Source organism: Mobula hypostoma, chromosome 5, assembly GCF_963921235.1.
Source record: "Mobula hypostoma chromosome 5, sMobHyp1.1, whole genome shotgun sequence".
NCBI classification, from domain to species: Eukaryota; Metazoa; Chordata; class Chondrichthyes; order Myliobatiformes; family Myliobatidae; genus Mobula; species Mobula hypostoma.
Genome location: NC_086101.1, coordinates 126458162 through 126481514, shown reverse-complemented (window position 1 = coordinate 126481514; position 23353 = coordinate 126458162). Strand labels below are relative to the sequence as shown.

Genomic DNA, 23353 nt, shown 5'->3' with positions numbered 1-23353 from the left:
GCCATGAGGGAGATTAGTGCAGAGGGACAAATGGACAAGGGAATCACAGAGGGAGCAATCCCTGCAGAAAGCAGACAGTGGGAGGGAGGTAAAGATGTATTTGATGGTAGTATCCTATGGAAGATGGCAGACGTTGCAGAGAATTATGTGCTCGATGTGGAGGCTCATGGAATGATAGGTGAGGACAAGAGGAACCTTACCCCTGTTAAGATGGTGGGAAGATGGGGTGAGCGCAGATGTCCAGGAAATGTGGACACCTTCTGAGATCCTGTGAGGAGATGAGGATGAGGGCAGCATCAATGATGGAGGAAGAGAAACCCAATTCTTTGAAGGATACATCTTTACGTTCTGAAAAGGAATGACTCATCCTGGTAACAGATCCGATGGAGACAAAGGAACTGAGAAAAGGGAATGGCATTTTTACAGGAGACGGGGTGGGAAGAGGTATAGTCAAGATAACCATGGGAGTCACTGGTTTTATAAAAGATATCAGAAAGAGTTTGTCTCCAGAGATGGAGATAGAGAGATCGAGAAGGAGAAGAATGGTGTCAGAAAAGTTCCAACTGAATTTTAGGGCAAGGTGGAAGTTGGAAACAAATTAGATGAAATTGACAAGCACAGCATGAGTTCACGAATCAGTTGTCAATGCAGTGCATTAGGAGTTGGGGAATGTTATCAGGAATGGCTGAGAACATGGACTGTTCATGTAGCTAATGAAAAGGCAGGCATAGCTGAAACCCCATGTGGGTACCCATCAACACACCTTGAGTTTGGAGAAAGTGGGAGGAGCCTAAAGAGAAATTGTTGAGTGTGAGGACCAGTTTCGCAGACAGTGGAGGGTGATGGTGGAGAAAAACTCGTCAGGTTTGTTGTCGAAAAAAAAGTGGAGAGCTCTAAGGCATTCTTGATGGAGGATAGAAGTATACAGGGACTGGACATCCATGGTGAAAATTCGGGAATTAGGGTCAGGGAATTGAACATCGCTGAGGAGATCGACAGCATGTGAAGTGTCAAGATGTAGGTGAGAAGGGACTGAACAAAGGTGATAAAATGGAATTGAGATATGCGGAGGTGAATTACAGATGAGATTGGAGAAAATCTATCTTTTAAACAACACTAATATGGATTACTTTATCAGCACATACATTTATTTAGCTGCTACACCACCTTCATTAATTTCTTTAGTTACTTAACAAAAGAATTTCAAAGACACAGTGCCTTAGCAGTTTACTAGTATTTAAAAAAAGCAGATAATACACTGTAAATCACCAAACCTGTTTGTCTTCAAGTGGGAGTTTGCTCCATTCACTGCCCAATGTTTTGGTGATTTCTGGAAAAGGTAAATCTGGTTGCTGTGCCCGTAACTGTTCACGGCGTTCATTCAAGAATCGCATGTATCCTGTCAGTGGAGCTTTGGGACCATTGGGGACATTTTTTTTGCGCTTTTTACCCTTTGGCCAGCCTCTTTTCTTGGTCACATGCTGCTGATAAGAATATAAAAATATTGAACTACCATTATAAAACCTGGAGTTAAATGTCCAGTGTTTTCTTTTCAAACATAACACACAGGAACAGAATTAGACTGTTCGGTCCATCAAGTCTGTTCCACCATTCTATCATGGTGGATTTATTATCCTTTTCAACCTCAATTTCCTTCCTTCTCCCCATAACATTTGGCACCCTTACTAATCAAGAACCAAACAATATCCGCTTCAAGTATACCCAATGACTTTGCCTCCAGCTGTCTGTGACAATGAATTCCATCACCACACTCTGGCTACAGAAATTCCTCATCATCTCTGTTCAAAAGGGATGTCTTTCAATTTTGAGGCAGTGCCCGCTAGTACTAGACTCTCCCACTATAAGAAACATCCTGTCCACATCCACTCCATCTAGGCCTTTCAATATTTGATAGGTTTCAATGAGATTCCGCGCCCCCCCCGCCCCACCGATTCTTCTAAATTCCAGTGAGTTCAGACCCAAACCCATCAAATGCTCCTCATACATTAACTCTTTCATTCCTGGAATCATTCTCATGAACCTCGTCTGGGCCCTCTCCAATGCCAGCACATGCTTTCTTTGATAAGGGTTCAAAACTGCTCACCATATTCCAAATTCAGTCTACCCAGTGCCTTAGAAAGTCTCCATATTTTGTTATGAAAGCAGTAAGTTCAAACAATTGATCATTGTGAGTTAAAATAAAACATAATTAGAATGTACTTTCAATCTGATTTCAACAAAACATGGTAACTAAGTCGACTGGCATTCTTCATCTTGTTCACGTCAGCATTAAATAATCACTTAAACGATAGCCATCTATCTACACAGCGGAACTCTGAACACTGTTCCAGACGGTTTAGAATTCTATTCTCAGAACACACCCAAAAAGAACATTTCCCGTCCTGATAGTCATTGTGAATGTCTCGGAAAACTTTGTGCCTCACATTAAAATTTAGGATGTGAACCAACAAAACTGAATTCTTCTGAAGTCCACCTACATAACAGTGAGAACAGTCAGAGAAAGGAAACCTTCATTCTGAAAGCTTCAAAGTGTTATATTGAGGGTAACCATGGGAGTGCGTACATTGAGGACTACTTTATGCTGCTTCACGCATCTATGCTGAGATTGTCAATTTCATTAACTTTGCCTCCAGCTTCCACCCTGCCCTGAAATTTAACTTGCAACATTTCTGACATTTCCCTCCCTTTCCCAATCTCTCTCTGTCCCCATCTCTGGAGACAACCTGTCTACCGATACCTTTTATAAAACTACTGACTCCCATGGTTACCTTGAGTACACTCTTTGGTACTCTTCCAGTGTTCCATTAAATCTCATTGGGCTGTGTAACTGCCTCACTTTGAGCTATCATCTCAGAAATGAAAACTTCAGGTAAAGAAACTGTTGAACTAAATTTGGAAATAATGGAAACTCTTTGCATCATATCACGCCAAACTACTAAAGATTTATTTTACATTGTATAGTGCAAAAATAAAATCTGTTTCATTCTTTAAATGCATCAGTGTATCAAATACACATTATGGCTCAAGTCTCTTATTATGCCACAGAACCCAAGCCATTACGGCTGTGGAAATCAAACAATTATCTGACCCAACCAACTAACATATCTAGGGACAATGGGAAGAACTGGAATTAATTTATTGTAGTCACAATGAAAAGCTTGCCTTTGTGACGAGAATACACATAAAATTAAGATGTTTGCTGGCCTGGGTTAGCATCAGTGACATCAGCAAGTGGTCTGCCACCTGCCCTCAGGGGAAGGAGAGATAAGGAACAATGGAGCAGCGTCCGGAGATGTGTAATGAAGGGAAGTGGGAGAGAGAGCTGTCTGGAGCGGCTCCCCCTTTGAACCCTGAACTGTTTGAAGTGATGGACAGGCGATACCCCAGCAGGGGGATAAAAAGGGACCAGTTCGCTAAGGCAGGACACACGCCACCCGAGATAACGAGACCCTGGAAGTGGTACGCTTCTCACGAGTCGGTGAGAAGTACCAGACAACGGCCAGGGTGGAAAGGTACGATCAGCGGGAACCCGGTGTGTGTCCGCCCTTGCCTGGGTGCCGGGTTCACTGCAGAGGATCGACCGCATCTGGAGGAGGGGTCACAGTCGGTGACCTCAGGTGACATCACCAAGGACCCGCCCAAAAGCTGCTTGTGAGCCATCTCGCCGGTCTGTGAGTGAAGCCGTGCTGAATGATCAGTTGTTCCTGTTCCCTCTCTCTTCCCCCCACGTTGTCCATCGCCATGGCAACGATTACTGCGAACTGAACTACTAAACTGAACTGAACTTTGAGTCACTTTGAAATTTGGTCATTTACCCCTAGACAACGATAGAGCTTGATTGATGCTGTTATCTTAATTCTGTGCACATGTGTGTTTATCATTGCTAAACTGTTGCATTTATTATCCTTTCGATTACTGTGTTGCTTGTTTCTTTATTAAAACTTTCTTAGTTCTAGTACTCCAGACTCCAACTGAGTGATCCATTTCTGCTGGTTTGGCAACCCAGTTACGGGGTACGTAACACCTTGCAAACTGTTCATTCAGATCAAATCGTTACATAGTACATTGAGGCAAAACAAAATTGAATAATAACAATGCAGAATAAAGTGCAAGTCACACAGAGAAGTGCACTGCAGGTAAACAATAAAGTGCAAGAATATACTGAGAAAGATTGAGGTCAAGAGTCTAACTTATCAAACTAGGGAACCACTTAATCGTCTTATAACAGCAGAACTGCCTTTATTTGAAGATTAACTTGAATGTTCTCCATTATTGGGAAGTAAAATAAATTATATTGGTTAATCCTCCTGTGATTTCTCTCTTTAAAAAAAATACAGTGTATGGTGTGGTTAGAAGCTAAAAGAGAAGCTGTTGCCTGTTTTAAAGGAACAATAGAGTCAGAGTTGTTAAGCAAATAGAAATAAGTTCTTTGCCACACAACATCTATGTAAACCATTTTGCCTATGTTTTCCTAATCCCATCTCCCCACATACCATCATTCAAATACAGGTCTAGATATCTTTTAGCTGGTAATACTGTGTCTGCCTCCAACACCTTCTCAGTTCAGTCCGGATACATATTGCACTTTGTTTCATATCCTCTTTAAACAACTTCTCTCTCACTTTAAACTTATGTCTTCTGGTTCAAGACACTTCAACCACGGGAAACTGATGACCTAATTATCAACTCTAATGATGCCTTTTATAAGTTTCCATACCTCTGTCACATCATCTCTCAGCTTCCTTCAGTCCAGGAAAAGTCGACCCAGCCTATCCTATCTCTCTTTATAACTCAAGCCCTCCATTCATGCAACATCCTTGTGAATGTCTTCTTGCACTCCCTCCAGTTTAATCCCATCTTCTGAAAGTGTATTGACCAGAACTGCATAAAATACTCCTTGTGCAGCTTCACCAATGTTTTATACAGTTGGAACATGACATCCTGACCCTTGCTATATTTCTGTGGGAAAGCTTCCATAACAGACCTCTTCAAGTCACAGCATCTCAATTGGGTTAAGGACTGCACTCTGACTTGGCCATTTCAAAACACAAATTTTCTTCTTTTTAACTATTCTGTTGTTGATTTACTCTGATCACTGTCTTGTTGCATCTTCCAACTTCTATGAAGCTTCAGGTGATGGACTGCTACTCTGACATTCACCCGTAAAATTCCTTGATACAATTTCCCTCAATGATTGCAATCTGTCTAGGCTCTGAAGCAGCAAAGCGGCCCCAAACCGTGATGCCCTTTCCACCAAGCTCTACAGTTGGAATATTGCTGTGCAGTGTCCCTTTTCCTCCAACATAGTGATGTGCATTTCTGACAAAAAGGTCAATTTTGTCTCATCTGTCCACAGAACACTGTCCCAGAAAGACTCCCTAAAGGTTAGCTTGCAGGTTGTGTCGGTGGTAAAGAATGCAAATACAATGTTAGCATTCATTTTAAGAACACTAGAATTTTAAAGCAAGGATGTAATGCTGAGGGTTTATAAGGCATCAGTCAGACCGTACTTGGAATATTATGAGCAGATTTGGGTCTCTTACCTAAGAAATGATCTGCTGGCACTGGAGAGGCTCCAGGAGATTCATGAGAATGATCCCAGAAGTGAAAGGGTTAATGTGTGAGGTACAGTTGATGGTTTTGGACCAGTACTCACAAGAGCTTAGAATAATGGGGGTGGGGTCTCATTGAAAGTGGTCAAATATTGAAAGTTCTAGATAGAGTGAATTTGGGGAGTATATTTCCCATAGTGGGGGAGTCTCAGACCAAAGGGCACAGCATCACAATACAAGGACGTTTCTTTACAACAGAAATAAGGAGGAATTTCTTTAGGTTGAGGGTGGTGAATCAGTGGAATTCATTGCCTCAGATAGCTGTGGAGGTAGTCACTGGGTACGTTTAAAGTGGAGGGTGATTGGTTCTTGATTAGTAAGGGTGCCAAAGGTTATAGGGAGAAGGCAAGGGAATTGAGTTGAGAGGGATAATATATCAGCTAAGTTGGAATAGCCTAATTCTACTCCTGTATCTTATGGTCTAATTTCTCAAAATGAATCACTCTGCATTTGTCCAAATTAGTTTCCATCTGCTATTCTCTATCTCATTCTATCCTTTATAACCTGAATCAACTTTCTTCACTAACAACTGAACCTTTAGCACCATCAACTTTGGTGTCATCTTCAAATTTATTAATTGTGCCAGCTACGTTCTCATGCAAATCATTAATATTTGTGACAAAGAATAAAGAACCCAGCACACTGCCTGCAGCACACCAATAATCACAGGCATCTAATGTGAAAAACAACCCTCCACCACAATCTTCTGCCTCCTTCATCAAGCCAATTTGATATAAACTCACTAGCTTATCCTCGATCCCATATGCCCCAACCTTCCTGATCAATCTATCACACAGAACCTTTCTCGTTTCTAAGGTCTATCCACATGACCTCACTGAAAATTCCATCCAGGATATCCTAAATACTGCCAGAACATTCTCCTTAATCGTACTGCAACTCACCCTCCTCTCCTACTTCCATCTCTTTCATGCATGAAGCACAAATATCTGGTTCACTGAATTGCTAGTCCTGCCTATTTCTCAATGATATTTTTGTTATAGGTATAATATCATATCCCATGTACCAATCTATGCTCTGAGTTCATTTGGAAATGCAAGAGACTACAATTGCTGGAGTCTGGAACAAAAGAGAACTGCTGGAGGAACTCAGCAAGTCGAGCACTGTTCAGCAAGTCCCCCTTTTGATTTATCCTTTTCTCCTGCACCCCACCCACTCCATTGTTACCTAGATCCATTATTCACCCACCTGGTTCCATCTGCCCAACATTCTTATACACCCACCCACCTGGTTTCTTTTCTCTTGGTCTATTTTTCCTACCACACCTGGCTCCAACTGCCCATCATCCCTCACCCTACCAGGTTTCTAGTTTATACCTACCTGAGTAGGCCTAGCAAATCTCCCTACAAGGATGTTGGATACCTCCTGCTCAGATCCATCTGTCTCTCTTGTACAGTTCACCTGTCCCCTGAGAAGATCCCAGTGGTCCAAGCAACTCTTCCCATCTGAACAATCTCTTCAGCCAGATTCATTTGCCTATCCTTCAATTCCATGCTCACTACGACACACAAGGAGTAATTCTCAGATTTCATCCTTAGATGTCCTGCTTTGTAACCTTCTGCCTCAGTCCCTATATTCATTTTGCAGAACATACTCTCCCTGTGTTGTTAGTAACGATATGGACCATAACCTTCTGCAGAATGTCCTGTATTTAGTTCAAAAGATCCTTGTAACCCTAGCACCAGGGAGGCAACAAACTACCCTGGAGTCTTGTTAGCAGCCACAGAAACACCTATTTGTGTCCCTGATAAGCATCCCTATCACTACTGCTCCCCTAGACTTTGACCTACCCTCAAGAACTAAAAAACCAGTCATGGTGCTTCTGATCTGGCTGCTGCAATTGCTTTCTTCTGAGAAGCCATTCTAGCAGCCCACCCTCCTACCCATTTCCTCACCCCCACCTATCAGTATCCAAAACAATATCCCTGCAAAAGAGGGGAATAGTACAAGAGATTCCTCGGCTTCTCCTCCTGATAGTCACCCAACCATCTAACAACCCTGCAGTGTAAACTCTTGATATAACACTGTCTGCTTCCTCATCGAGTCCAAATGCCACTGCAACCAATCTAAGAGGAGCTACAGCTAGACATACCTCCTGCAAATGTAATCGCCAGGAACACTTAACTTCTCCCTGATTTCCCACAATCAACAAATTGAGACCAACAAATTCATCAACAGTGAGAACATTGTTCTATGTAACAGCCATTCATGGGAACAAGTGACAAACATGCAAGAAACAGCTGTATACAAAGAAAATGGTCCCAATGTACTCTCCAAGAACAGAGCAATTCCATTTGCCTACCTGATGCTTGAAAAGTAATGAATCAAAAACAGACCGCTGGTTTGAGCAAAGTGTGCAGACTAGAGTATTCAAAGAATCTACAGAACAGAACTGCCCCGAGCTTTGTGACTATCAACTAAATGGCATTGGAATTTTTGCCCAAATGAAACTGGGAAGCATTCACCAACAAATCACACCTCTGAGAATTAAGTATAACATCTGGCAAAGTTCCTTTCAGATAATGCTACTTACTTCTTCATTTTTCTTCTCAATGGGTTTATCATTCTTCTGAGATCCATTGTACATATTATGATCTTTTGACGTCTCACTTCCATCCTGTTTTACTTCGTGTGGTGATCCTGGAGCACCTGAGCATCTACAGAGGTAATGTAACAGAAGTATGAAATGGTGAAGGGGGTGGGGTGGAGGGCATTACTGGAAGTTCAATAAATCAATGTTCCTGCCATCAGGTTGGAGGTGGACGGAGCGTAGGTGCTCAGTGAAGCGGTCTCCCAATCCACGTTGGGTCTCACCAACATACAGGAGGCCACACCAGGAGCACCGAACATAGTAAATGATCCCAACAGACTCACAGGTGAAGTGTAACCTCACCTGGAAGGACTGTTTGGGGCCCTGAATGCGAGGGAGGAGGTGTAGGGGTAGGTGTAGCACTTGTTTGGCTTGCAAGGATAAGTGCCATGAGGGAGATCAGTGGGGAGGGACAAACGGACAAGGGAGTCGCGTAGAGAGCAATCCCTGCAGAAAGCAGGGGCACGGAAAGATGTGTTTGGTGGTGGGATCCCATTGAAGATGGCAGAGGTTTTCGAGAATTATGTGCTGAACGTGGAGGCTGGTGGGGTGGTAGGTGAGGACAAGAGGAACCCTATCCCTGGTAGAGTGGCGAGACGATGGAGTAAGAGCAAATGTGCTTGAAATGGAAGAGACGCAGTTGAGGGAAGCATTGATGGTGGAGGAAGGGAAGCCCCTTTCTTTGAAAAAGGAGGACAACTCCTCTGTACTAGAATGAAAAACCTCATCCTAACAGCAGATGTGGTGGAGGCAGAGGAATTGAGAGAAGGAGATGGCGTTTTTACAAGTATTTTGTAGAATTTTTATTTTAATTCTACACAACATCAAGGGGCAAAAGGCCTGTTCTGGTGCTGCACTGGTCTATATTCTCCATATTTCCCTGAATAAAAATTCAAATTCCAACGCTTACAAGGTGCTCAGAAAATTTGATTAAAACTACACAAAAGCAATGTTAGTCTGTAGTCAATGGATTTGCTGAAAATGTCAGTAGATGGTCTGTCTCCAGAGACGGAGACAGGGAGCTCAAAAAAAGGGTGATAAGTGTCAGAGTTTGAGGGCAGGGTGAAAGTTGGAGGAAAATTTGATGAAATTGCAGGAAGTAGCACCAATGTAGTTGTCAATGTAGCGGACAAAATGTTGGGAGTAACCAGTGAAGGCTCGGAAAATGGACTGTTCCAAGTAGCCAACAAAAAGGCAGGCATAGCTGAGGCCCATGTGAATGCCCTTGGCTACACTTACTGACTCAGTATCTTGACTATACCTCTTCTCATCCTGTCACTTGTAAAAATGCCACCTGCCACCACCCCCAGTTCCTCCATCTCTGTCACATCTGTTCTCGGGATCAGGCTTTCCATTCTAGAACATCTGAAAAGCCATATTTTTTCAAGGAACAGGGTTTCTCTTGCACCATCATCGAAGCTGCCCTCACACACGTCCATTTTCCACACATCTTCCCTCACCCCATCCTTCCAGTGCCATAGCAGGGTTAGGGTTCCTATTGTCCTTACCCACTATCTGATGAGCCTCCATACACATCATTCTTCATAACTTCCACCATCTCTAACCAGATCCTACTATGAAACACCTTTATTTCCACCTCCTCCTTTCATAGGGATCACTCTCCACATAACTCCCTTGAACACTTGTCCCTCCCCACTGATCTTACACTTGGCACTTATCCCTCCAAGTGTACCAGGTACTAAACCTGTCCCTACACCTCCTCCCTCACCACCATTCAGGGCTCCAAACAAACCTTCCAAACAATATTTCAACTGCGAATCGGTTGGGGTCATTTATTTTCCCTCCTCCTAATTCTAGTCCCGATGATGGGTCTCGTCCTGCAACGTTGACTGTTTATTCAGCTCCGTAGATGCTGCCTGACTTGCTGAGTTCCTCCAGCATTTCGTGTGTGTTGCTCAACAACTCAAAAATGGCAGTTTTTGAATTATCAAGTTCATGTTAATTTACTGAACTTTTATTGAAAGCCAGTGAAGAGATGAATGTACTATTCTAGTAAATGGCCCAATAATTTATATTAAAGCCTAACTTTTGATTAAGATAACAGAAAGTGAGGATGTGCCATTTACAGCACATATCAAAACACGTCAAGGTTTTATCAGTCAAGATGGCGCTAGCAAACAATGCGACTTCAGGCGGTATCTTCCAGATAACCCATAAAAACTTCACTTCTTCGTTTTCTTTTTATTTTAAATGTGCTTCTGGAACTGTTAGAGCCTGTGATTTATAGCCTGGAGATCAATCGAGTGATTTAGCGCTTTGCTGTATTCAAGAAAATTCTAGTAGGAGATCAGCCTTGAGCCAAAGAAGCTTAAGTGATTGGGTGTGTGCCCATGATCAACTTCATTTCTCACCCATTAAACTGTCAAAGTAGATTGAAACAGAGGTGAATGCAGAAGGCGAGCAAGCGTGTAGTGCTTTCTACCTGCCTCTTGCTCGCTGCTGTGATGGATCCACACTCCCTGCTGCCAGATAAGGTGTCCATGTATGACAGCCTATCACTCGCTGCTCCTGAGGGAAGGTCTCTGTGTTCAAGTGGTCTCTCACTCCCTCAGTGTTAGCAGAAGATGTTATTGAAGTTCTGTGATTTACGAACTTTTTTACATATATTCTGCGTTTTCACCTTTTCTTTCTTGTTGCCACTTGAACATGAGAACATAAGAAATAGGAGCAGGAGTAGACCATCCGGCCCATCAAGACTGCCCTGCCATTCAATAAGATCATGGCTGATCTGGCCATGGACTTATCTCCACCTACCTGTCATTTCCCCATAACCCTTAATTCCCTTACTATGCAAATTTGGTGTGATTTGTTAGCTTTTATTTGTGCAGGGGGAGGGAGTGTTGGGGTTTAATGTTCTTGCCGTTTGCAGGATTTATTTTTCTGCGTGGGGAGGTTGATGTTCTTATTGCCTTTTGCGCTTTTTTTTGTGTGGGGTTTTGATGTCACTGCGCAATTTTTTTGTCTGTGTGGGGGTGTTGGTGTTTTTCTTTGAACTGACTTCCATGGTTTTCTTTGTTCCGTGGCTATCTGAGGAGACAAATCTCAGAGTTATAATTGCATACGTACTATGATAATAAATGAACCTCTGAGCATTTAATAAGGCAGTTAAATTGACCACTGTGGAAGAGATTATTAGGGAGGTCACTAAAAACTTGCTCAGAGGAAAGCATTTGAAATCTATCTGAAAGAAGATGTCCATTCAGAAAACTGATCTACTGCAATTTTGCTAAATAAGTCAAACTAGTTGTGCAACCATAGTAAATAGATATTAACAGCCACATACAACTGATGAACATATTTATAAAACATTAGAAATAAATATTTCCATACTAAAAACTGAACTTACCCAGAGTCTGGAGTACAATCCATCATTGGCAAATGTGCAAATGACGAAGTCAAACAACAGGGGTTACACAATGTGCCTGAATAGAGAATTGCAAAAGAAGCTGCATTAGTACCTGAAAATTACAATTCTGCACAATCCCAGGTTCAAATTAAATAAAGTCAGGTGCACAAGAACCAATTTTTAGCATCTTATTACAAGTTCTACAAGAGAATCCTTCTATATTAGTACATATTTAACTGGACTGACTACCTCTCATTATTCACTAACTCTCATTATTCTGCAAAATTTTAAAACGTATAATTTAAAAACAATAATACAAGTTTACACTAGGTAGCTGTGGTAGTGTGCACCATGGGAAGTACGCTAGGGGAGCAGCAGACAGTATTCAGGTCGGTCTCCCAATGCTGTGGCACTGAATTACATATCCGGGGCACAGCTAGATATAGGAAAACCATTAGATTCTCAGTTGCTACAAAATCGACATCCTATCAATGACAAAGTTTGAAATAAAGAACAACAATGCAAAATAATTACAGAACAATATTATTCTCCCTTTAAACAATTGTCAAGATAAAGTTTGTGATGAGATGTGCTGGAGCCACAGGTGGTGTACCTGCTGCTGTGCTTCAGGAAGAAACTGTAGAGGTGTCCACAAGGGTGGCAGCCATGGTGTAAAATACGCCCATAAGGTGTGCACACTATAACCATACTGAAGTTTACCAGCTGCAGTGCACTCTAGGACCACAACCATCCCCGTTTGCCACTTTGCACGCTAATGTGACTGCTGAATGTGCCTGGCTTGATGTTCACCACAGTTACAGCTGATTGTACCCGCTCCAGTGCCTACTAGGGCAAATACTGGTTGCAACTGCCATCATGGACTAATGCCCACAGTATATGTAACACCCACTGAGCCTTCTCCGCCACTCCATCATGTTATCCCTCTCAATCCCATTTTCCTGCCCTGGTTAATCAAGAACTTATCAGCTTCCACTTTAAACATACCCATGACTTGGCCTCCATGGTTGTCTGTGGCAATGATTTCCACAGATTCACCACCCTCTAGCTAAAGAAATTCCTCATCTCTGTTTGAAATGGATGTCCCTCTATTCTGAGGCTGTGTCCTTTGGTCCGAGATGCACCCACTATAGAAAACATCCTCTCCACATCCACTTTATCGCAGCCTTCTCAATATTTCAGAGATTTCAATGAGATTTCTCTTCACCTTCCAATTCTTCCAAATTTCAGTGAGTACAGGCCCGGAGCCATCAAACACTCCTCACACATTAACCCTTTCATTCCCAGAATCATTCTCGTGACTTCTTCCAGGCCCTCTCCAATGCCAACACATCTTTTGTTCGATGAAGAGGCCAAAACTACTTAATACTCCAAATGTAGTCAGACCAATGCCTTATAAGCCATTATTTTTATATTCCGCTCCTCTTGAAATGAATGCCAACATTGTACTTGCCTTCCTTTCCACCGACATAATCTGCAAGCTAAGCTTTAGGGAACGCTGTGAGAGGACTCCCAAGTCCCTTTCCACCTCTAATTTTCTCCACACTTAAAAATAATCTACAACTTTATTCCTTCTATCGAAGTGTATGACAATACCCTTCCCTACACTATATTCCATCTGCCACTTCTCTGCCATTCTCCTAACCTGTCTAAGTCCTTCTGCAAACTCCCTGCTTCCTCAACACTATCTGCCCCTCCAACCATCAATTCTATCATCCAAATCATTGACATATTATTGGGGTATATTCTGCAGTTTGGGTATAAGCAAAACATTAAATTCAGCAACAAATATTTAGACCTGAATATGGATTGTAGATTAAATGTAGCCCTGGACGATAGTTTCCTGGAGCCGTGGTCACCATTAATTGAAAACCAATGCTGATTAACATTCATTTTGGACGTCTGGATGTCATGTTGGCGCATGGCCAAGTGGTTAAGGCATCGGTCTAGTGATCTGAAGGTCGCTAGTTCGAGCCTCAGCTGAGGCACCACGTTGTGTCCTTGAGCAAGGCACATAACCACACATTGCTCTGCGACGACACCGGTGCCAAGCTGTATTGGTCCTAGTGCCCTTCCCTTGAACAACATCGGTGGCGTGGAGAGGGGAGACTTGCAGTATGGGCAACTGCCGGTCTTCCATATAACCTTGTCCAGGCCTGCACCCTGGAAACCTTCCAAGGCACAAATCCATGGTGTCACGAGACTAATGGATGCCTATATATGTCTGGAGTGTAGGGACGAAAATGGAGGTATGAAAAGTAGTCCAATTGCAAACAAGAGAAAATCTGCAGATGCTGGAAATTCAAGCAACACACACAAAATGCTGGAGGAACTCAGCAGGCCAGGCAGCATCTATGGAAAAGAGTACAGTCAACGTTACGGGTTCTGATGAAGGGTGTGTTGGTTTGTATGAAAACTGTATGTAATTCAAAGGAAGCACTGTAGATACATTGTAACTATAGAATTGTCCAGCAGCTACCTTTGATCTTTTGCATACAAAATGTCAAGTTCTATTGGATCAAACAGGACTCTTCCTCAAAAAGTATCTCACTTTGTTGAATGAACACTTCTGTATCCACTAGCTTCAGTGTCTCTCTGGTGATTTTGTTCATATTACAACACATATATGAAATGAAGTGACCCCAATAGAGAACCTGGGGGACCCCACTAGTCACAGGCAACCAACCAGAAAAGGCCCCCTTTATGCCTCTTGCCAGTCAGCCAATCTTCTATCCGTATTATCATCATCTTTCCTGTAATACCATAGTTATCTTGTTAAGCATCCTCATGTGTGGCACCTTGCCAATGGCCTTCTGAAACCCTTAACCAGGTGTACCTACCACACCACATCAATCCCTGAGGTGGGTATGCCCGCAGCGAACTGCAACCAACCCACTGGTGTCTACAAACTGCTGCGCACTCTACACTACACTGCTCTGTGTACACACCACACCCCACATTCTCAGGTATACACACTGTAATGTCAAAGTTGAATTTATTGTCATATGCAAGAGTACACGTATTTATACATGAAATAAAAAACTTACTTGCAGCAGCACAGGCACAATACATCATATAAGATGCGTTCGCATAAAAGCAAATTATGCACAATTTTTACGAGAAAGATCACAATTAGAACAAAACAATACAGTCCATTGTAGTGCAAAGTGATCGAAGTAGTCATAGAGTGCTGCTAAACAGTAATGAGTAGGGTTTTGTTGGCTGGCTCAAGAACTGAATGGTCGAAGGAAGTAGCTAGTGTGGGATTTTAGGCTTCTGTACCTCCTGCCCAATGGTACCTGCTGGATGGTGAGCATCATTGATGATGGATGATATCTTCCTTACGCTGTGCCTCCGGTATAATGGGCAGGCACGTGCTTGTGATCTATCAGGCAGCTTTGCACATTCCGGTGCATTTGAATTGCATACCAGACCTTGATGCAACCAGTCAGGATACTTTCAACAGCACACCTGTGGAGATTTTAGTAGTAAGTCAAATCTCCTTAACCTCCGAAGAATGTCAAGGTGCTGGTGCACTTTCTTTATGATTGTAAGTACATGCTGGTCATCTGATATGCGAACGTCCAGGAATTTAAAGCTGCTGATTCTTTCCACTGCTAATTCCCCAATGAAAACTTGTGCATGCTCACCCTTCTTCTCCTTCCCGAAGTCAACAATCAGTTCTTTAAGTTGTTGCTGCAGCACCACTCAACCATATGTTCCCATCTCGCAGTAGTAAGCTGACTCTTCTCCACCTGTGATTCATTCAACAACTGCCTCGTCACTGGCAAATTTCAAGTACTTTGTGTGAAGCCACAGAGTCACTGTGTACAGAAAGGACGCAGCACTGAGGTGCTACTGAGCTGATGATCAGCAAAGATATGTTATTGCCAACCCTCATGGACTGAGGGCTGCTGATGTGGAAATCAAGTATCCAGCTGCAGACGTAGGTACAGAGACCAAGGTCTTGGAGCTTGACAATGAGCTTGGATGGGATGAATGTATTATACAACAAGCTTTAGATGATGAACAGGAGCCTGACGTATGAGTTTGTGTTCTTCACATGCCCTAAAGCAGAATAAGAGCCAAAGAATTGCATCTGTTATTTGCCTGTTGTAGCACTAGGCAAACTGCAGAGGATGCAGATCACCGTGTTCTCCTTGGACACTGATATAATAAATGCCTTTTTGAAGCAGTGCGGAAACTCAGACAACAGAAGCAAGACACTGAATACTTGTATTAATACTCCAGCCAGGTACACCATCTGGACCAGATGCATTTCATGAATTCACCCTCTTGAAAGGCACTTGGACATCAGCCTCAGGGCCTGAAATTACAAGGTCATCTGGAAATTTTTAAAGTTCAAAGTAAATTTATTATTAAAATACGTAAGTATATATGGTGATATACATAGTTGCAAGAAAAAGTTTGTGAACCCTTTGCAATTATCTGATATTCTGCATTAATTACTCATACAATGTGGTCTTATCTTCATCTAAGCCACCATAACAGACGAACACAATCTGCCTAGACTAATAACACACAAACAACTGTACTTTACATGTAAACAACAGGAATTCTGCAGATGCTGGAAATTCAAGCAACACACACAAAAGTTGCTGGTGAACGCAGCAGGCCAGGCAGCATCTCTAGGAAGAGGTGCAGTCGACGTTTCAGGCCGAGACCCTTGGACGAAGGGTCTCGGCCTGAAACGTCGACTGCACCTCTTCCTAGAGGTGCTGCCTGGCCTGCTGCGTTCACCAGCAACTTTTGTGTGTGTGTACTTTACATGTCTTAACTGAACATATTGTTTAATCATTCACATTCCAGACTGGAAAAAGTTTGTGCACCCTTGTATTTAACAACCTCCACCAAAGTTTGCCTGTAGTTGCTGATCAGATTTGTACAACGGTGAGGAAGAATTTTAGACCATTCCTCCAAACTGTTTCAGTTCAATACTTCTGGGATACTTTGCATGAACTGCCCTCTTCAGGTCATGCCACAGCTTCTCAATTGGTTTAAGGTCTGCACTCTGACTTGGCCATTCCAAATCACAATTATTGTTTCTTTTTAAACCATTTTGTTGTTAATTTACTCGTGTTTCAGATCATAGTTTTGTTGCATCATCCAACTTCTATTAAGATTCAGGTCAGACTGCTACCGTGACTTTCTCTTCCAAAATATTTTGATACAATTTTGAATTCATTATCCCCTCAGTGATTGCAATGGCCCTGAGGCAGTAAAGCAGCCCAAATCATGATGCTCCTTCCACCACGCTTCACACTTGGGATGAAGTTTTGGTGTTGCTGTACAGTGCCCTTTATCCTCCAAACATTGTGATGTGCATTTCAGCCAAGAAATTCAACTTTTGTCTCATCTGTCCACAGAACATTGTCCCAGAAACACTGTAGAACATCCAGGTGGTCTTTTGCAAACTAGAGACATGCAGCAAAGTTTTTTAAGAGAACAGTGTCCTTCTATGAACACCACTCTTGTTCAGTGTTCTTCTTCTAGTAGACACATGAACAGAGACTTCAGCAAGTTCCAGAGATTTCTGCAGGTCTTCTGCTGTTACCTTTGGGTTATTTTTCACTTCCTTCAGCATTGAACGTTGTGCTCTTGGTGTGATCTTTGCAGGACACCCACTCCTAGGGAGAGTAGCAACAGTACTTAATTTCCTCCACTTGGAGACAATTTCCCCTACTACGGACTGATGAACACTCAGGTCCTTAGAATGATTTTGTAGACTTTTCTAGCTTCATGCATCTCTACAATTCTTCTGAGGCCATCTGAAAGTTGTTTCGATCAAAGCATGGTACACATAAACATTTCTTTCTTGAGAAGTGCAGGCTTTGTCAGTAACCTGACTTTGTGTCTTTTTTATAGGGCAGGGCACCTCTATAACCCACACCTCCAATCTCATTCATTGGAAGACCTGACTCCAAATAGCTTTTGTAGAAGGCATTACTTTACATACTTCATTGAAATGAGACTATCATTGTTTAAATGGTGTACTCAGTATTGATGAGAAGTATAATTGTTTGTGTATTATTAGTTTAGACAGATTGCGTTTGTCTGTTATTGTGATTTACAAGGAGGTCAGACCACATTTTATGAGTGATTAAATGTAGAAAACCGGGTAATTGCAAAGGGTATATATATCCATTTTCTTGTGAGTATTCACAGTAAATACAAAGAATTAATGAAAAATCACACAAACAACCAATGTGCAATGGACAACAGCTTGTGTAAATACAAAAAAGAAAAAATAATAAAAAATATTTAAGGACATAAGTTGTAAAGTCCTTGAAAGTGAGTCCATTGGTTGTGGAATAAGGTCAGTGTTGGGATGAATAAAGTTATCGATTCTGGTTGAAGAGCCTGCTGGTTAAAAGGGTAATAACTGTTCCTGAACCTGATGGTGTGGCACCTAAGGCCCCTGTACCTTCTTCCTGATGGTAGCAACAAGAAGAGATCATGACCTGGGTGGTGAGTATCCTTGATGATGGATGCTGCCTTCCTGCAACAGCACACAAGGAATGCTGTCCACAAGAACCTAAGACAGAGGAGGAGAATTAGGCCATTCAGCCCATCAAGTCTTCAATGACATTACATCACGGCTGATCCTGGATCCCACTCAATCCCATACACCTGCCTTCTCTCCAGATCCTTTGATCAATTTCCACCTTAAATATACGCATGGACTTGGCCTCCACTGCAGTCTGTGGCAGAGCATTCCACAGATTTACTACTCTTTGGCTAAAAAAATTCCTCCTTACCTCTGTTCTAAAGGGTTGCCCCTCAATTTTGAGGCTGTCTCATCTAGTTCTGGATATCCCCACCATAGGAAACATCCCCTCCACATCCACCTCATCTAGTCCTTTCAAAATTTGGTAGGAATGTTGCAGAAAGGGGGCTCTGTGGGTGTGTCGTGGCTCTCCCTATCAGAGCGTGCATGACAGGGATTGAGTTCATTTGAGAGTGATGGGCTGTTGCCACTTATACTATCCAATCTCGCCTTGTAGGAAGTGACATTGTGCACGCCCTGCCACGGCTGTCAAGCATCCACCTACAATTCAAGTTTAGTTGGAATGGCCTCTGTGCTCTCAATGGCTTTCTTGTGATTGTACCTGGACTTCTTACATGAATGGGGTCGCCAGCCCTAAATCTTACAGTTTACAAATGCCTCATTCATTCAGGGCTTCTGGGTGGGGAAAACTCAGGAAGATTTTGTGGCTACACACACAACCTCATATGTCCTTAAGAAGCTGGTGATGACTATTCATTTAGGTCCACTGACAAACCTTGAAAACGGTCCAGTCCACAGACTCAAAGCAACCCTCCACCTCTGCCATCTCGCTGTCTGTAGTTCTCTTCACTGGTGCCATGCTCTTCAGTCTCTGTGCATACACAGGCAGGTAGTTGGATTTACCAGACTGGTGGTGACGGATGGATTGGTAGGCATTCCTGATTATGAGTTAGCAGTAATCAAAGTGTTCAGAGCAATGCAGGTGATTTGCTGATAGCAGTTAGGGAGAAACATCTTCAACCTAGTCTGATAGAAGTCTCCCACCGCAATGCAACAGATGTCAAGAGTACACTACTCCACTCTTACTGATTGTTGCTTAGTTGTTCAAGTGCCAGCTTGATATACACACACACTCAGACTACATACACACAAAGCACACACACACACTACAAACACAGCTTTGTGTACACACACAGTATGGCGCATACATTCACACCACACAAAAAGCCCAGTGTTAACACACACTCACAAAAATATACGTAGTCCAGTGTATGCACACACTACACACATATACACACTAAACACTCTACATACATACACACAGCCCAGAGTACACATGCACACAGCCCGGTGTATACACTACATACATTATATGCATGCACACTACATACACACAATAGAAACACATAACTTACACAATACACACACACATATTATGCACAAACACATAGCCAGATGTATACAAACTACACACACTCACTACAAACAGATACACACAGACACAGGCACATACTATATACAGAAAGCTCAGTATACACACACACAGACAACACACTACACATACACGCACACTACACACAGCCTGATGTACACATACGCTAAACACACACTACACACATGCATGCGCGTGTGCACACACAGATCTCAGTGTAAACACACTACACACATAGATCCAAGTCTATATATACAGAGACACTACACACGAACACACACACTCTACACTGACACACTATACACATGCACACTACACAGACTCACATAACACTAACACTACACACTACATGCACTGACACTACACCCACAATTCACACACATGTACACAGTTACTACATACACAGTACATGCAAACTTACACACTACACATGCATACACACAAACACACTACACACCCATGCACATACATATGCCTGGTGTACACATATACTACAAGCACAAACACACTACACATGCGTATACAGGCAAACACCACACACTTGCACACTACACACACAGCCCTATGTATACACACACAGTACACATTACACAGACACTGCACAAACAATAAACACACTCACTCACACAGCTCAGTGTACGTACACACACTCACACAGTCCAGTGTACATACATACTACATACTAACTACACATATACACAGCACAGACACGCACTACACAGATACATACACTACATATACAGCCACACACATGCTACACACACACACCTTTACATAGCCCAATGTACACACACAAAACACACTACACCACACACACAGCCCGGTGTATACACACAACACACTATCAGCAGCCCGGCGCACGTGTACGTAAACACACACCTCGGTGTACACACGCATAACACTACACAGCTCAGTGTACCAGCCCCGGATGTACCTGTTGCTGCGCTGTTTGCTCACGGCGCTCCCACGTGTGCAGCTCGCCGTGCCTACCCGTCCGAAAGCCGCTCTCCCTCCACCGTGATCCCACTCCAGTCCGCTGCGCTCTTCCCGTCCACATTCAACCGTAAACCCGCACACTACCCTGCTTCTACTGCCGGGTTACAGGGCGGCAAGAGGAAGAGGTCACCAGGCATCGGTATCGGCATCGGCACCCGGCAGGCGGCTCGGTAGCGCCCCCGCCGGCCGGAGGAGTTCGTCCGACCGCAGTAGCCGCGTCCAGCCCTTGCCTTGGAGACCGTATCGTCCGGAGAATGCCCGTTTGGAGCAGTCCCTGGATTAAAATTCAGCGGTGCAGTTTTAACATTTAAATCCTGTTATAATCCACGCAGAATGCAGAAAACATCAGAGCTTCAGGCAGAATTTGATGTGAGGGAATCAGTTCTGAATCAAGTTAGGTTCAACAAAATATTCCAGATGGAGAACAAGGATTGGGGTTGGGATAAATTAGGGGGGATAAATTAGGGGGGATTTCTCCATAGCTGGTGGCGAGCCTTTATAATTCTCTGCCCCAGACGGCTGTGGAAGCTCAGTCACTAAACTAATTCAGAACAAATGGATCGATTTCTGGATACAAGGATTAAGCAGAAAAATGGCTCTGAGGTAAAATATGTTTAATTAATCACGGGTGGAGCAGGCTCAGATAGGGAAATGTTCTTATTTCTTAAATTCCTGCGAATAGGGAGAGGGTAATAAATGTGACAGAATTATACAGCACAGACACAGGCTTTTCAGTTCTTCAAGCTTATATGAATATCCAGCAGCCAATTGCACAAATCCTACACTATTCCCATTTGATCCTTCATATATTTCCATCAATCTCCCTTACATTCTACAACCCATCTACATACCACAGTGAATCTACTGTGCCATACAACCAAACCACATACCTTTGGGATTTTTGTAGGAAACCAGAATACCCAAAGGAAATCCAGGTGACTTCATGGATACGTCTGCACAAGCAGTACTAGAGGTCAGTGTTAAACCTGGGTTGTGGCACCACTATGACTGCTGCTGTATTCTGACAACTACAACTTCCAGCAAGGCTGACACCCAGTCTTCCTTTGCTTTCAGCAACGTGGAGGAGCAGGGCTCCAAATGTACAGCACATTGAAAGAAGTGTAAGTGAATGGCTGCTTCATCTGGAAGAACTGTTTGGGCCGCAGAGTAGCAGGAAGGGGCAACGGGTTGCATCTCTTGCAGTTGCATGGAAAACTGCTGTAAGAAAAAGGAATGGCATGGAAATGAAAGAGCAGCCACAAAGAAAGTGCCAAAAAGGAAAGGGAGAGGAAGGTATGTCCGGTGGTGGAATCTCATTCAATTGCAGTAATTTCAAAGAATTATTCATTAAATATGAAAGCTGGTGGTATGTGACCATGAGAATTCTGTCCTGCCATTAGAGAAACCAAATGTTGATTCTGTGATCACTTTACAGGGCGCCTGTAGTTAATCAACAGAGGCAACCCTATGCTTCTAGGTGTCCTCCACTTCAATTCGTCACCCCACTCCCGTTCAGACTTGACTTATTTATTTTAACAATATAGCATGGAGCAGGTCCTTCTGGCCCCTCAAGCCACCCCAGTAAACCTAATTAACCCTATCCTAATCACAGAGCAATTTACAATGACCAATTATGTCTTTGGACTGTGGGAGGAACCTGTCTTTAGTCTGTTGCATTGCCGTAACAAGGTCAATGCAAGCCTGAGCAACAGCACCTCATCTGCCATGCGATTTCAATCATCCATGTTTTGATAATCCATGTTCTCTTTCTTTAAAAGATTGGCTATTTCAGCTATAAATCATACATCTATAATATTGGCTTAGTTCTTTTTACCCCTTTCCAACTGCATGCCCTGATTTTTTATCTCCAACACATTACTTCTTGTAATCCTCCAAATGGCCCTTTATCAACCCATCCCCATAGAAAACCTGGTCTCAGCCAGATCTGGATCTTTTCTTTGTCTTGTTAATTTCTCTTTCCAATTTATCTGCAGCTTAGAAGTTACTTCTGATGGGGGGGGGGGGGGTCTATGAATTTCAACTGACACATTAACTCTGTTTCTCTCTCTATAAATGTTGCCTGACCATGGTGAGTGTTTCCAGCATTTTCTTTGTTTCATATTTTCAGGAACTGCAGTTTATTTCATTTTGTGGCCTGAAAAGGGTTGTATACAATAGAATATCATTCTACTTTCAGCTATTTCTTTAAAAATATCACATTTTTCGGTTCTGATCCCAGGGATTTTGCACAGTTGATTTTTTTTTGCAAGTTGTTTCATTTTTCAGTATTTTCAGTATCTACTTAAGAAGGTACTGAGATGCTAGCTTTCACTAATCCGGGTGTTGAACACAACTTTATAAAACCTTGCTTAGATCTCACACTGTAGGAAAGATGCCAGAGAAGGTGGAAAGGATATTCGCCATGATGTGATGGACTGTTTCATTTATGAGGAGAGACGAGAGAGACTAAGTCTGTTTTCTCCGGAATGGAGCAGATTAGGAGGAGACAGGATTGAGGTATATAAAATTATGAGGGAAAGATTGCAGGAAATTTTTTCCCATATAGGAGACAGAAAAAGATAGAAATATTTAGACAAAGGGTAAGAGATCCAGAAGGGATCTGAGAGACACCTTTTCCATCCAGAGAGTGGTGATGATAGATTAGATTATGAGGACACACAGTTCTCTTTTATTGTCATTTAGTAATGCATGCATTAAGAAATTATACAATGTTCCTCCAGAATGATATCACAGAAACACAAGACAAACA

At 42.7% G+C, this 23353-nt stretch overlaps 1 protein-coding gene across 4 annotated transcripts in view; it reads right to left on the bottom strand.

The window, feature by feature from the left end:
- Positions 1-20677, bottom strand: part of LOC134346989 (SWI/SNF-related matrix-associated actin-dependent regulator of chromatin subfamily E member 1-related-like) — a 57087-nt gene extending 36410 nt beyond the window's left edge. For 3 of the 4 annotated variants that reach the window (XR_010018056.1, XM_063048929.1, XM_063048931.1), the window contains exons 1-4: positions 20522-20677; positions 11609-11684; positions 8185-8308; positions 1275-1484 (exon numbers count right to left, since the gene is read on the bottom strand). Coding sequence is in view for 3 of the 4 variants with exons in the window: in XM_063048929.1 (XP_062904999.1) it covers positions 1275-1484; positions 8185-8308; positions 11609-11634 (360 nt within the window). In the remaining variant the exon portion in view is untranslated. The remainder of the gene's footprint in view (positions 1-1274; positions 1485-8184; positions 8309-11608; positions 11685-20521) is intronic. The other variant, XM_063048930.1, reaches the window with a different exon arrangement.
- Positions 20678-23353: the final 2676 nt, after the last annotated feature.